General features: G+C 40.9%; 1 protein-coding gene across 4 annotated transcripts in view; it reads left to right on the forward strand.

The window, feature by feature from the left end:
• The window catches only part of Gldc (glycine decarboxylase), a 95,382-nt gene that overhangs the window by 66,451 nt on the left and 13,710 nt on the right, over positions 1-15,221 (forward strand). For all 4 annotated transcript variants that reach the window (XR_007105031.1, XM_047525447.1, XM_047525445.1 and 1 more), the window contains exons 17-21: positions 3,154-3,279; positions 5,117-5,266; positions 6,695-6,807; positions 7,921-8,062; positions 10,696-10,807. Coding sequence is in view for 3 of the 4 variants with exons in the window: in XM_047525447.1 (XP_047381403.1) it covers positions 3,154-3,279; positions 5,117-5,266; positions 6,695-6,807; positions 7,921-8,062; positions 10,696-10,807 (643 nt within the window). In the remaining variant the exon portion in view is untranslated. The remainder of the gene's footprint in view (positions 1-3,153; positions 3,280-5,116; positions 5,267-6,694; positions 6,808-7,920; positions 8,063-10,695; positions 10,808-15,221) is intronic.

A 15,221-nucleotide genomic window follows, 5' to 3' on the forward strand; every position in this document is an offset into this window, starting at 1 on the left:
TAGAAATATAAAAATTATGACCCTGGAAATATTGGCATCCTTTTAGATTAAAGATTTTAATTAAATCCTACTTTAAAAAAAAAAAAAAAAGAAAATGATTTATTATTCAAGTAATCAGGGAAGATTTTTCCACATCAGCGATGTCTGAGGCAGCTGCTCCCACACAATAGGCTCTAATGGAATCTAGTAAAATAAGATCCTTCTGTTTGGAAAAGGAGTGTGGAAAAATCATGTGCTATAGAACCGCCTTGGTTCCTGATGATTCTCTCCTTTAAGCTCTGAAGTTATTTTCACATTTGCTCTTGGGTTAAATTTCAGAGGTTCCTGAAATGGAATGCCTGCATTCTTGATTTACCAGTTTAATTTGGGAAAATACAAATTTATCTAACAAATACTTTTTTTTTTGGTAGTGCTGGGGATTGAACCCAGGGCCTCGTGCTTGTGAGGCAAGCCCTCTACCCACTGAGCTATCTCCCCAGCCCTACCTAACAAATATTTATATAGCGATTACCACGTGCCAAGCACTATCCCAAACAGCTTATAATTAACATCTCAACTTGCTAGTTAAATATTAACTTGTTGGCTGATTAGAGACTGAGTTGCCTATAAGAAGGGCAAATATTGAGCTCCCCAAATACACGTATTTAAGAATTTCTTTCTCTACCCAACTGCCTGCAGCCTTTAGTCGGTGGGTTTTATCTATGGTAAAACATCAGCCCCCCTGTGCAGCAGCACGTCTCCTTGATTCTCTCCTTCAGCGAGTCTTTGAGGAAGATCCGTGCCCAGCTCCTTGGAAGTTAGGAAAACAGCCTCACTTAAATGGGTGTAAATGCACCAAAAGCTGGATTCACTTTGGATAAATTAAAACATCAAATCTGGGTTCTTTTACTTTCAGGTCCCTCATGATGCTGATTTTTCAAGTAAGGGAAAATTAACATTGTCATAAAGTTCCTTCAACTCAACTTATTTGTGTGGAAAACAAAAAATGTCCAACAGCAACATATAAATGAGCCATTGATAAAACCACTGAAAAATTCTTTTTCCTCTATTCTTTATACCAGAATAGGTATTGGTTTCCTATGGCTGCTATAACAAATTATGGTGGCTTAAGATAGCACACATTTATTTTCTTACTTCCAGAGGCCAGACTAAGTCTGAAATTAGATTCACCAGGTTTACGGTCACAGGTTCCTTCTGGTGGAATGTGGAGGGTGGGGGATCTGTTTTCTTGCCTCTCCTGGTTTCTGGAGGCCATCTGCACTCTCCGGCTTCAAATGTCACATCTCCTTCCTCTGTAATCCAGTCTCTCTCTGATGTGGACACAACCAGAATTCCAGAATAACCTCCCCATCTTAAGATCCTGCCTAAACTTGCTCACATCTGCAGAGTCCTTTTTGTCATAGTATGTAATGCCCACAGGTTCCAAGGATCAGGACTTGCAGATGACTTGGGATGGTTGGCATTTTCAGCTGGAATGCTTTTGTTACATCAGAACTTTCCTGGTGGGAATCCTTAATTTTGGCCTTCTATGAATATTTTATATTCATTGGTAATATTCTCCTTTTCCTTCCTTTATCAGTATTCTTCCCTGAGGAATTCTTTATTCATGATCGTTTCATAGAATAAAAATGCCTTGTGAGAGAGGACAGTGACTCTAGCTTTGGTCTGAGAAATTAAAGGAAAAAAGTTAGCTACCAAAGGGAAGCATTTAAACAAGAAAAGTGTTTGTGGCCAATAGAGCATAACCTGCATCTGACCAATAGCCCTTCAAAAGGGGCATGAGCCTTCTATCAGCAGAAGAGTGACAAAGTAATTCCATTTTGCCTTTGGTTAAAGTTCTGTGTGTGTGTGTGTGTGTTCTGAAATAGACTACTTGGCTGTTTTTGAGAAAATAGCTGGAAGCTAAGTTTTCCCTTCATAAGCCCATTTTTATAATGTCCCTTTCTCTAAAAAGGGGTTACAATCTTGATTCTGGGATTAAAAAAAAAAAAAAAGGAATATTAGTTTTAGAGTAATCATTGCTTTTCATTGTTGCTTTCTGCTGAGGAAAACTTTGTGATGTACTTTCCTTTCGTGGTGCACCATTAGATCTGTAAGAGCGTGTGTGCTTGCCTGCATTTGTATGATGGCTTGGAGGACATGAAAAAATGATTTGAATCTGGGAATTCTAACATTTCACCTCCATCCACCATCCCTAAAAATTCAAGACTGGGCTGGGAGTGGCACTCAGTGGTAAATCACCAGCTTAGCAGGTGTGAGGCCCTGAGTTCAGTCCCTAACACTGCAGAACAACCAACCAACCAAAAGTCCAGCACATATTTAATCTGTAATTTAGTAGCTCTCAAGAGTTACGATGGCTGCTCTAACAAATTACTATAGATTCTATGGCTTAAGACAACATGCATTTATTAATTATAGAGGCTGGATATCTGAAATTAGTTTCACTGAGCTTACAGTCAAGGCATTGGCAGGACTAGTTCCTTCTTGAGGAAGTTTCCTTTGATTTCCCTAACTTGAAATTTCACCCCATTTTTTCAATTTCCTGTTGTACATCGGACTGTAGACATGCTACATACGCCAGTGTTGTCAGTGGGCAAGTCATGTGAGCATAGGGCAGGTGCTGATTGCTTTTCATCCTTAGTTTGATTCTTATGGTAGCTAACAATTGGTTGTAGAGTAAGCATCCATGAAATGTTGGCATAACTGGTGTGTTGTCACTGGGAGGCCCTGGGTTGCATCTGTTATTATCATCTGTCCTGGATAAGCCCAGAGGGACACTGAAGCAGCTGTGGACATTTGAGTCCTAGAGTTTAACTCCAATGTCATGTTCTTATAAGGTGCTTTCTATATATTTTGACTAAGGCCAGGTTAGAATAAGTACAGGCCTATTTTTAATGGCCAAAATGAGGGGAGATATTTTAAACATCTTTAGGGAACAGTATTTGAGGATTCAAATGGAAACTGTTTAGACATTGTTTTGTTCTAACAGTTAAAAATTAAATTGTAGCAGATTTTAAGGCACTCAAGTTCAGCTTAAATAAAAGCATATGGTATCTAATTTGTGCTACAAGTGTGTTGTGGGACTTTTCTGTCATTATTAATAGCCTGTGATTATTTTTTTTCCCTCTTTCTTGCTTCCTTTCCATTTTCAAGGTTTGCCTCATTCCGAAATCAGCACATGGTACCAATCCAGCAAGTGCCCACATGGCAGGCATGAAGATTCAGCCTGTAGAGGTGGATAAATATGGGAATATCGATGCTTCTCACCTCAAGGACATGGTACTCATCTTCCCCCTGACAGATGGGACAGGTTTGGGTTGGGAAGAGGAGGTGGGTGGGGAGCAGGGACTTGATAGACTATGTAAACATTATTTTCTCTTGCATTCTTTTTTTTTTTTTTTTTTTTTTTTTAAATATTTTTAGATGTCGATGGACCTTTATTTTATTCATTTATTTATATGTGGTGCTGAGGATCAAACCCAGTGCCTCACACGTGCTAGGCAAGTGCTCTACCACTGAACCACAACTCCAACCCCTTTCGCTTGCATTCTAATGAAACTACTACAGTTCCTCCTTTGAATGGGTCTGAGGGAAAATGGTGTAAAGTCAGAAACCTAACAGTCTCTGTAAGAAAAAAGAAAAAGAAAACACAGCAGTCGTGTTTTTTACCGTGTCTACTCTACCCCTCCCTTCACCAACTGGATGAAGGTCCTTTAAACTGAAATCCTCATCTTCTAATCATGCCTGAGAAAGACACTGAATGAATTATTCATGGTAGGAAGAGCACCCCTTGCAGGATCTGCCCGTTTCTTATGACTGACCTTCCCTTCTCTTTACTTCATCATCTTCCTGCACTAATAATCACAGCTGGCAGTCAGTGCCACACAGTTTTCGTGTTGGGAATTAAAACACAAATATAGATTTTGCAAATGTTTGTGAATGTTCCAGCCATACTGTGCTGAATTCCAGGCAGCAATCCACCCTGTTTCCTCCAACACCAACCCCCACTCTCAACCTCCCAACCTCCAGGAAGAGGTTGCTTAGCAACCATATCTGCTTTCCACCAGTGGACTGGAGGCTGCATGTTAAGCGGGAAGGAAATCCGTGGAATAGCAATGTGATTTTGTCAGGGTTATTAGGCATCGAGACTGGGAACCTCATGTAACTCCTCTTTCAGAGGGAAGCTGCAAATTCATGGCACTACTCATCTCTTCCATTCACCCCTACTCTTCCATCGCCTGATGGAATTTTTTCCAACAAATATTTTGGGCCAGTCGTTATAATTATCAAATCTCTCCAATATAGGATATGACTTTATTTTTCTCCCATTTCCACATGCCCCTGCTCTGACTTCCTGTCTAGAAAAAAAAAAAAAAAAAAATCTAAAAAGCAAAAAACCAGACAACACCAGTAACTAGTCTTTTATATATACTTGCCTTCTGCAAAAAGGAAATTTTTATCAAATCAGTAATGCTTCTTATGGGTTTTCTAATTTCAAGAGAATATGAGGGAAAAGGAGTAGGGATGGGTGTGGCAAGATGAGCAGAGATTAACTGTGAGAATAGACATGTCTAGAACCAAAGTAGCCCAAAATAGTTATTGATAGGAATCAATTAAAACCACCTTAGAGAGTTAGGCCCAAAATATCAACAAATCTTCTGAATAGTCCCCCACCCTCACTGTGTTGGGGATTGAAAAGGTCTTGTGCATGCTAGTCAAGTGCTCTACTACTGAGCTATACCCCAAACCCTTTTTATTTTGAGACAGGATCTTGTTACGTTGCTGAGGCTGTCCTCAAACTTGTGAACCTCCTGCCTCAGCCTCCTGAGTCCCTGGGATAATGGACAGGTGCCCCTGTCCCCAGCCTAAACAGTCTTTTAGGTGTTGACTATACATAGAGTCCTAGCCTGAAAGGATCTTGATATTTCTTGAGAAGATTCATGAGGGGGATAATGGCTGTTTATCTTTTATTGCCATTATTGTACTTTGATACAGTGCCATGAATGCAAAGACTAAGACTTCATCTTTCATTAATTAATCTTTTAGGAAGCAAGGGTTTAGCCAAGGAAGAAACCTTTCCTCCCTTTGTTTCCCTCTGCCTTCTTCTCCCCCACAGGTGGATAAACACAAGGAGAACCTGGCTGCCATCATGATCACCTACCCATCCACCAATGGGGTGTTTGAAGAGAACATCAGTGATGTGTGTGCTCTGATCCACCAACATGGAGGGCAGGTCTATCTTGACGGGGCAAATATGAATGCTCAGGTGGGAACCCTCAGAGAATTCTCTTATTTCCCCTGAAAAAATGGATACCCCCCCCCAAAAAAAAAAAAGTTCCCCTCTGGCTTTTTGAGGGACCTCTTAAAAGATAACACTCAGCTGGGTGGTCTCAGTGACTCAGGAGGCTGAGGCAGTAGGGTCACAAGTTCAAGGTCAGCCTCGACAGTGTAGTGAGAGCCTGTGTCAAGAAATAAAAAGGACTGGAGATAGGGCACAATGGTAAGGTATCCTGGGTTCAATCCCTAGTATAGCAAGAACATAAAAAAAAAAAAATGACTCTAAATTCAGCACTGAGGCTGAAATTCTTTGTTGCCAGCTTCCCATGGAGCACCCTAATTTCACTGGGATTATAGATGCTGGAAGAAATGATGGGGGTCCCTGGGGAGGAGGTGTAAAGACTGAAAGGAAGTTGGGGTGAGCTGAATTTCCTGATTATCAGGGGGTACCACCCCTCTGGCAGTGCTTCCTGCCCATGCCTCCCAATTCCTTGGCTGAAGGAATTTAGACCCACATTGTGGCATGCTGACCTCCCGTGGCCTTGGACAAACCACTTGAGCAGGTTTCTACTTGTCCGCTGTAAAACAGCAGCCCAAGGGTATATCCTGACTACCTGAGGGGCTGAGGGGCTGTGTAATGTGAACCTCCTAGGAAATCTGCCGGGAGCCACTAAAGAGAAGATTGTCACAATCTCCTTGAGAGTCTTCTCAACTTCTTAGTGTTTCTCCTTCCTTCCCTCCTTATGCTTTACTTTCTGTGATTCCTTTCATAGGTAGAGTCCAGGAATTGTCTTCTGCTTGAATAGCATAGAGCAAATTATCTTTGACCACAATCAAACTTGGCTCTAATGCCAAAGGGGCAGAAATACCTGTTGGATGTCAAGGCCTGTATCTGGATCATCTCAGGAGAACGGCAGCTTCATTCCCTCTCCCTCAGTTCAGAATCATCTTTGGTGGCCCTCTGGGCCCTTCCGTCAGTGTGCCTGAAGGGGCATTTGGTATTGTGCCTAGTACCTAGATCTGAACAAGCAGAAGAGGCAGAACAGCTGGGGGAAAGGTCGCCGACTTTAATAATAAGGAGGTCCTATCTTTTCTTGGTTTAATGACACTTCTCCCTTCTTCTTTTGGAGCAGATAATTAAAAATATACTGTTTATTCAAATCTGTATTTTTAAATCTCAGTTGGGCTCAATGGTCAGCTGCTGTTTCCATAGATACCACAGCTACTCTGTAGGATGCCAGGTTTCAACAGCAGAATTAGGCCAGTATGAAGGACATTTTTGTGAACACTGTGGATGTGGCTTGCTCTACCTGCCTTTCCTCATGGGGAGAGGCAGCACCAAAAGATCATGGACTTTGCTGCAGAGGGCCCTGCCAAGCTCTTGATATTTACCTCTGGCTCTTTCCCTTTGTGGCAGGTGGGAATCTGTCGTCCTGGAGACTTTGGGTCTGATGTCTCGCACCTAAATCTTCACAAGACCTTCTGCATTCCCCATGGAGGAGGTGGCCCTGGCATGGGGCCCATTGGAGTGTGAGTTCCGGGCCACTGGTTTCAGGTTGGCTCTGGAGACAGAATGGCCCCAAACGCACTAATTTTCCCATCAAGGTCTTCAAGTGTCAAGGATGCCTTTGTATGTAGGGGCTGGGCGAGGACCAGAGAAAGGAGAGCTTCTGGGGTGTGTCCAAAGACAGTGTGTGGCTTCACTGAGCCAGTGAGTAGTAGGTTTGTTAACAGAGGAAGGAATGAGAGACGTTACTTGAATATTAGGAGTTAGAGTTGGAATATTGGTACTTGGAAGTAACTTTCAGACTTAAATCTAGATTTCAAGAAAGTTTTTGTTTCTCTTTTATTTTTCTAATCAACAAATGGTTATATCGAAAGTGAAGGGGAGGAAAGGCATTGAAAAATTTATAGTGTGAATTCTTATTACATCTGAGATAAGAAAGGGGAAAACAACCCTTATAGATGGAAACAATTGGATGAAGTCACAATAAGACTGAAAGAATCCTTGTCAGCTTTTATACTGTGGTGACAGCAGCCCATTCTGGGAACTTCTTCCATATTCCACAAATGTGCCAGAGGGGACAGTTTTCAGGATTGAGGGGATCGTGACTCTCTTGCTTTTAAAAGTCTTTGATTAGTGTTATTATAGTTAGTGGGTGATCCCCAGTGCCTCAGCAGTTTGTGTGTGTGTGTGTGTGTGTGTGTGTGTGTGTGTGTGGTGGTTTATGTACTGACTTCCAAGAGGCAGGCCCTGGGGCATCTCCTCAGCACTCTCCTATGCCTCATAGATTGTGTGTGTGTGTGTGTGTGTGTGTGTGTGTGTGTGTGTGTAGGGGGCTGGGAGGGAGGGCTGCAGGACTAGAACTGGGGTGTTCCACATCTTGAGCCCATGGCTCTACATGCTACCCCTGTTGAATCTCCTCTACATGGTGAGCTGCTGGGACTCTGATGGCTGGCAGAGGAGGAAAGAAGGAACTCTTTCTTCCTCGATGCCTTCCTTCCCAGCCATCAGCCTCTTAGCAGATTTCAGGTCCCTTCCACAGTTAAGTTCCTCCACTAAGAATAGGCCTTCCCAGGAGGAACTTGCCTGTTTGGTTCAACTGGATCTTTTTTACATCTTTAAAAAAAAAAAAAATACAGGAAGAAGCATCTTGTCCCCTTTCTGCCCAATCATCCCATCATTTCAGTAAAGCCAAATGAGGACGCCTGGCCTGTGGGGACCGTCAGCGCAGCTCCATGGGGCTCCAGTTCCATCTTGCCCATTTCCTGGGCTTATATTAAGGTGAGACTTTGAGGATATGTGTGGGTGGGGAACGGGAGACTGCATACTTCCTTCTTGAGTTAAAATCGAAGAAATTCATGATGCGAGCTGTTGTTCAGTGACACTGCTGATGCTTAGGTGGGAGAAGTCTTCCTGAAGAGATCTGCTAAACTTCGTCTCTTCTTCATTATGATGTTTGCTTTGGGTTCTCCTAGAGAAACTGATGATCCAGATATATTTTTCCAGACACAGTTAAGTTCCATGAGTCATGTGGCTGTTCTGGCCACGTCATTTGGTTTCCTGTAAGATTTAGGCAGCCTCTTACAAGTGCACATACTAATTATTACACTTTGTTGAGATCCTGGGACACATTTTAGGAACAAATCTCACTTCACTTTATATTTCTTGGTGACCTGGAGGATGAGATGAATCAAAATGCAGTCTGTAAAAATAAAAATTTAAAAAAAAAAAAAAAAAGATGAAAAAGTAGCAGAAATTTGCTTATGTAATGTTTTCAAAAGCTCTTTGCCCTTTAGGGCTTGTGGAGCTGCGTTTTCAGGGGTAATTAGACGTTGTCAGAGACCAGGCTTCCTTCTTTTGTCTTTCTCCAAAATACACTGGGGCCAGAGTTTATTTTATACAGCTTGTGTTCAAATAGGCCTGCCCACCTCCTGACTGTCAAGCCTGTGGATAGGAATGTTGTGTAAGCTGCTAATTAGAGCAACTTCCCCAAACCAGTGGCCCTCATTAAAGGAAGGGTGGCTGCTGGTGGAACAATATCCCAAACTCAGCTAAGCAGATCATGCCAGATGACTCTGTAGGGTGGCTGTTATTCATGAACAGTGTGGCATTTACGATTCTTAATGAAAAGTTTCTTGGAAGCCGGAACAGTTCTGCACCTCAGAGACTAGAATGTGTTTTTAGAAATGATACTCAAGTTATTTTGCAAAGAGTCGTAACAAAAACAATCAGAATAAAGGTCCGTTTCTTTGCAAACTGAGTCAAATTCCCATTTCCCTTTGATCCTTGGATTCTTTAAATCTGGGTTATTTGTATGGACATATTTGGGTTGGAGATGATTTCCCACATATAGAAAATAAATGTTCTGCGGCTGGTTTGGCCATATGCCTGGAATACCAGACAGAGTCTCAGTTTAAACACTAAATAAATAAAGTAGTGTTTAAGCTAGTCCTCTGACCTGGGGCTTTCTCCTATTTCAGGCTGTTGTTGTTTATCCCCTAGACTCTAGCAGGAGTCTCTCCTCTCCCTGCTGTGGTCCTTGGACACTCCCACAGGATCACTAGACTCACCAGCCTCTCCTGCTTCCTACTGTCTTTACCACTGGTTCTCACCAGCATACGCCATGTGCCTTGGCTCCATCCCAGGGACAGCATATATAGGGTTGGTCTGGAACCATCAGCATTTTCAGAAAGATGCTTGGTGACTCTGAGATGGATGTGGAAAGGCAGCTGAACCAAGGCCATCCTTCTTAGGGAAGCTTTGAGACTTAGAAAATGTAGTCACAATCCACCTTGTCCTACAGTGACTCCCAGATGACAGGCATGTGCCTTCTTCTACACTTTGGATTTTGTCTTTCTTCTCACTTGGAGTGCCTCCCCCTTTCTCTTTGCCTAACCAAATTCTGCCCATTATTGTTCCCAGTCAAATTCTAACTTGTACTCCAGGGTTATCTTTCTTAGACTAACCTGGGAACATATGTCCTCTCCTTACTTTGGATTTTGATACTCCTTGTTGCTTTCTTTGGTGATTTTTTAATTTACTTTATATTAGTTATGTATGTAATATATGTTGAGCCTCCATCATATAGGAGGCCCTTGGGGAAGAAAGTAGGCAATGAAAACTTAGAGTCTTGAAAATTTGTCAGTCTTGATTTTAAGCTCTTTGCTAGTGATGACATTTCCTTATATGATCACAAGGACTTATTAACCGCTAGTATAGAGTAAGATTGAACCTGGTACTTGTTAAACATAAATGGCCTTCTCTGTGGACAATAGGAAAACAAACTGTACAAAATTGGTTCAGTGGAGATTTTGACCAAGATCTCATGAAATTCCTGACAATTATCAAAATATCTTAAATTCTTAGTAATCAAATAAACAAAAAACTACCCCAAAAATATCTGTACCTAAAGTTATTTTTTCTCTTGAGATAACACAGTAGCATCAACTTTGTAGATTTTATTACTATAATAAAAAAATGTAGCTGTTCAATATCATATGCCTATAATCTCAGCAACTCAGGAGTCTGAGGCAGGAGGATTGCACGTTCAAGGCCAGCCTTAGCAACTTGGTGAGACCTACAGCAACTTAGAAAGACCATGTCTCAAAATAAAAAACAAAAGAACTGGGGATGTAACTCAGTAGTAAAGTGCCCTTGAGTTCAATCCCCAGTATGGGTTTTGGGGGTTGGTGAAGTAAAATTAATGCTTAAAGGAGAAAACCAAAAATTATTTCAGGCTCAGAAAAGACTGACAGATATCCTCCTTAGGGTTTTCCATTCATCCTTAATCCAGAGATTAAGATTATGGTAGGCTGACATCTTTTTTGGGTGAGGTTTATCTGGGGCTGTCTGATTAGTATCTAGATGGGTGGGTTTACCTGTTCAATGATTGCTTTTTTTTCTCTTTGTTGCAGATGATGGGAGGCAAGGGCCTTAAACAGGCCACAGAAATTGCTATATTAAATGCCAACTACATGGCAAAACGATTAGAAAAACACTATAGAGTCCTTTTCAGGGGTGCAAGAGGTAAGTGTCAACTTGAGACTATCATCACCCTTTTTTTTTCCTTGGCCCAACTAAGTTGACTTGCGATGTGGGAGGGAGAGTTCTGTTTCCTAGCACATACTAGAGAAAAGTGTAGAGTTGGGTTTTTTTGTTTGTTTGTTTGGTTTTTGTTTTGAGGGATTGAATCCAGGGATGTTTAACCACTGAGCAACACCCCTAGACCCCTTTTTATATTTTATTTAGAGACAGGGTCTTGCTGAGTTGCTTAGAGCCTTGCTAAATTACTGAGACTAGCTTTGAACTCATGATCCTCCTGCCTCAGCCTCCTGAGCACTGGGATTACAGGCATGCACCACCATGCCCAGCAAATATAGAGTTCTTGAAAATAACTTTGGTTTAGTTAATAGTATTACTATAAGAAGGCTATCCTAGGCACTGAATCTATACAGCCCATTTCAACAAGGCACACACACCACTGAGAGATGTGTGTACATAAATACTATGAGCTGGTTACTATCGGGATGCTCCCAAAGAATGGAGCCATTCAGATTGAGAAAGGCAGAGTGGAACAGTAGAGAGAGCCTTCTGGCAGGAGCTAGTTGAAATGATCCTGGAAGGAAAGCAGCAGGTGAGATCCTGGGTGAATAGTTACAGGAGCAAGCCAGAGAGAAAGGAGTTACCTGGGCGGCTGAGTAGAAGGTAGGGGGAAGAGGGTTGCTATATAGGATTCATTAAGAGACTATTAAAATCATTAAGACAGTGGCAAGGAATAGACCTGCCCTTTAGAAGCAGAATCAGTTGAATGTAATTACTGATTAGTTGAGTATGAAGAGGAATTTTAGGTAAACCTTATAGGCTTACAACAGAGGGACTGATGAGTTGGGGAACAAAGTCACCCTAGAAGTGATGGGAGGTGATGGAACTAAGAGCCAGGTAGACATTTAGACATTGGCCATGACCACAGAGTCTAAGAGCAGAGTCTTGGAAAGAAACCCGAGGAAGGAGTATTAAGAAATGGCAGCAAAACACCTCCACAGGGTGGAGACTGTGTGCTCCATTTTTCCAGCACCCATACCTGGCCTGTCACATGTAGTCAACAGATAAGTGGGTATGATGTTGTATGACAAGGAAAGGAAGACTATAGAGAGTGAGGAGCTGATTTTATTTCATGAATTCATATTTTTCTATAGCTTTATTGAGGTGTAATTGATAAATCTTATAATATGAGTTTTAAAAAAGAACCTTTGACTTCAAAAATTAAGAAGCCTTTGGTAACCTTTAAAAGTAGTTTGGGCAAATGATGAGGCACATACCAGATAGAAATGGAAATGGATCGAGGTGTTAACGCAGGATTGGGAAGAAGAAGGGAGAAGCTTTCATGGTTTAGAAGTTTGGTAGAAGTTAAGGTGTTTCAGTATGAAAGTTATGTAGTTATATAGTTATGTATTCTTTTTAAATAGGAAACTTTTTAAATTTTAAGCTGCCAGGGGAAAGTCGATGAAGCAAGAGTGAAGCTACAATAAAATAATAGATGGGGGAATAGAGTCTCTTGAATGGGAAAGGCTTCCAAGTAGCCCTTTGGAAGGCTGGTTGTGGCCCTGGAATGAAAGCAGAGCAGACACTGAGACCAGCAGAGAGAAGTCAGGCACCAGTGGGCCAGACCTGGGCAACAGCAACCAGGCCCCTCCTGGGCTCTTGATTTCTCCAGCCAGGCAGAGTGCACATCTACATCTGTGATCTTAAATTTAAAGTCTGGTCTCACCTTATAAATATGTATCCAAAGGGCTGGTTCGGGAGTTTGAAAATAGGAAAGAAGTAAATATCCAGAAGCTCTGGTTAGGAATGCTCCCCAGAGAGTGGAAAAGACCATGTGTAGGCCATATGTTTCTAAGCAACATGAGAAGATGCTTCTGAGGTGAGTGCTAAAGAAGCTGCTAGAGCTACTAATTAATTCAAATTTAGCTCCTGTGTGATATGTATCCTGCTTGTTGGGTATTTGCTTTAAGGATTAGCATAAATATTTTGTCTGGTTATATAAATAATGTATATTATTCAACATGGACATTTTAGAAAATAAAAAAGCATGAGGAAGAAAAATTAAATGGTCCATACCTCCATCAATTAGGCAGAGCCAACTATTAATATTTTGCTGTGTTCCTTTTAATCTTTGTTTTATACAGTGAGATTGTCTTTAAAATGCAGGGTTTTTTTTGTTTGGTTGTTGTTTTTTGGTAGCAGGGATTGAACCCAGGGACACTTAAACACTGAGCCACATCCCCAGCCCCTTTTTTATATTTTTATTTAGAGGCAGGGTCTCATTCAGTTGTTTAGGGCCTTGCTAAGTTGCTGAGGCTGGCTTTGAACTCGAGGTCCTCCTGACTCAGCTTCCTAAGCCTCTGGGATTACAGGCATGTGCTACCCCACCCAGCTAAAATATAGTTTTTAATCCTATTTTTAAACTTCATCTTATATCAGGAGTATTTTCCCATGGCATTAAATATTCTTTGACATTGGCTATGTTGACACAATTAAAAATACACTTTTTTACATTATTTTTAAACTTTGTCTTATGAGTATTTTTCATGGCATGAAATATTCTTTGGCATTGGCTATGCTGACTGTTGTGTGGATGTGCCATTATTTAACCAATTCTTTAGTTTTCTTATCAGTTCTTTGTATTTAAAACAACACTCAGTGAGAATCCTTCACTTAGATTTTTTTTTTTTTTAATTTCTGATTATTTCCTTAGGTTAGAGTCATAGAAGAGAAATTGTCATCTCAGAGGATAAGAATGCATTAAGCTCTTGATACCTAAGTCCTCAATTTCCCCCCAGAGACTTTGTGGCAATTTATTTTATGCTAATAGCATATGAGAGTGACCATCACATCAGGGCCTAGTGAGGACAGAGCATCAGGTTAAAAACAGTAAAGTAAAAAAATGAAATACCTTTGCCAGTCTGATGGATGAAAAATGACCTCATTGCTTTAATTTATAAGACTTATTTTTTGCCTAATTGCTTCTTTATTTTTTTTTTAACTTTTAATATTTATTTGACTGCTTTATTGAGATAGAATTCACCTATTATACTAAACAATTTACCCATTTAAAGTGTACTACTATTCAATGATTTTTAACATGTTCACAAAGTTGTGCAATGCAACATTTAGTTACTTAGACAAGAATGAATGCAATTTAAACTGTGTGGGGTGGTTGGCGCTCTGGGGGAGAGGGGACAGGTACTACCATGTGCTTAGCAATTAAATGCTGGCTTTAAGAAGGGACTCTCATGGGGGCTAGGGTTGTGGCTCAGTGATGGAGCGCTTGCCTAGCATGTGTGAGGCACTGGGCTTGAGTCTCAGCACTGCATATAAATAAATGAATAAAATAAAGTTTCATTAACAACTGAAATATATAAAAATAATTAAAAAAAAAAAAAGAAGGAACTATCCATATCCTCCTCCCTCCCCCTGCAACTTGCTCACTGTCCTGGGGGATGTGTGGTTCAAAAAGATAGATGAAATTTCCATTTGTTTTGACATTTTACCCCAGAATTAAATAACAAATAGTATTTCTCATTCCAAACAGAAATAGATTGGTACATTTATTACCCAATACCAAAGTTTATGAAACCAAAAATTATCTCATATTTGGTCTGGTAAACACATTCGTTACACAATTTGTTACACTTGGGTCAGCACTGTACTTCCCTAGGGCGCCAAATAGAAACATCCTAATAAACACATTGTATTCTAAAACATCTAATGGCAATATTAGAAGACTGCCATTCATCTTAATCATGTTTACCAGCTCTAAGGAAGACTTTGGAATTGCGTTTGACTATGAGGCAATTGCTTTAATGAACTCCAGGCTTGCCTTCATATGAGCTATTTCTTTGCAAAATTTGAATATCAGCTAAACTGTCCGAATCTTATGGTTTTTGAAACAAGGAAGTAACAAGCAAGAATTGGCAAGGGTGAGGTTGGAGGAGCAGTGGTATGTGTTCTGTTAGGATGAGAAAAGAAAGGAGTTACCTTAGGTAAAATGATACATTTTTAAAGGAAGCATTTTAGACATTTTGCAGGTTTTTGATCTTGGGAGAGGTCCTCAGCTCCCTATGTGAGCTGAATAGAGGTCCTATGAGCAGGAAATGACTTCTTTATACCAGTGACTTATTGTGTTAGTTTCTTATAAGCTATCTAGGCAGACCTAACTCTGCCTGCAAATTCTTGTCCAGATGGCTCCTGCTTTGTAAATGGGCAGAGGCCCTAGGGCCTAGGCCCTTATATCCCCAGTCCAAACTGACCCTGCTGAGACCAGGGGCCCAGTGTATCTGGCCACATTTTCAGGAAATCAGTCAGAAGTTTAGATTCTGTTGGTCATGGTTCCTGAATTACCACTGAAGAACTTGAAGGAGCTTTGATTGCCTACCCAAGT

The sequence above is a fragment of the Sciurus carolinensis genome, chromosome 14 (genome assembly GCF_902686445.1).
Source record: "Sciurus carolinensis chromosome 14, mSciCar1.2, whole genome shotgun sequence".
Classification (NCBI taxonomy): domain Eukaryota; kingdom Metazoa; phylum Chordata; class Mammalia; order Rodentia; family Sciuridae; genus Sciurus; species Sciurus carolinensis.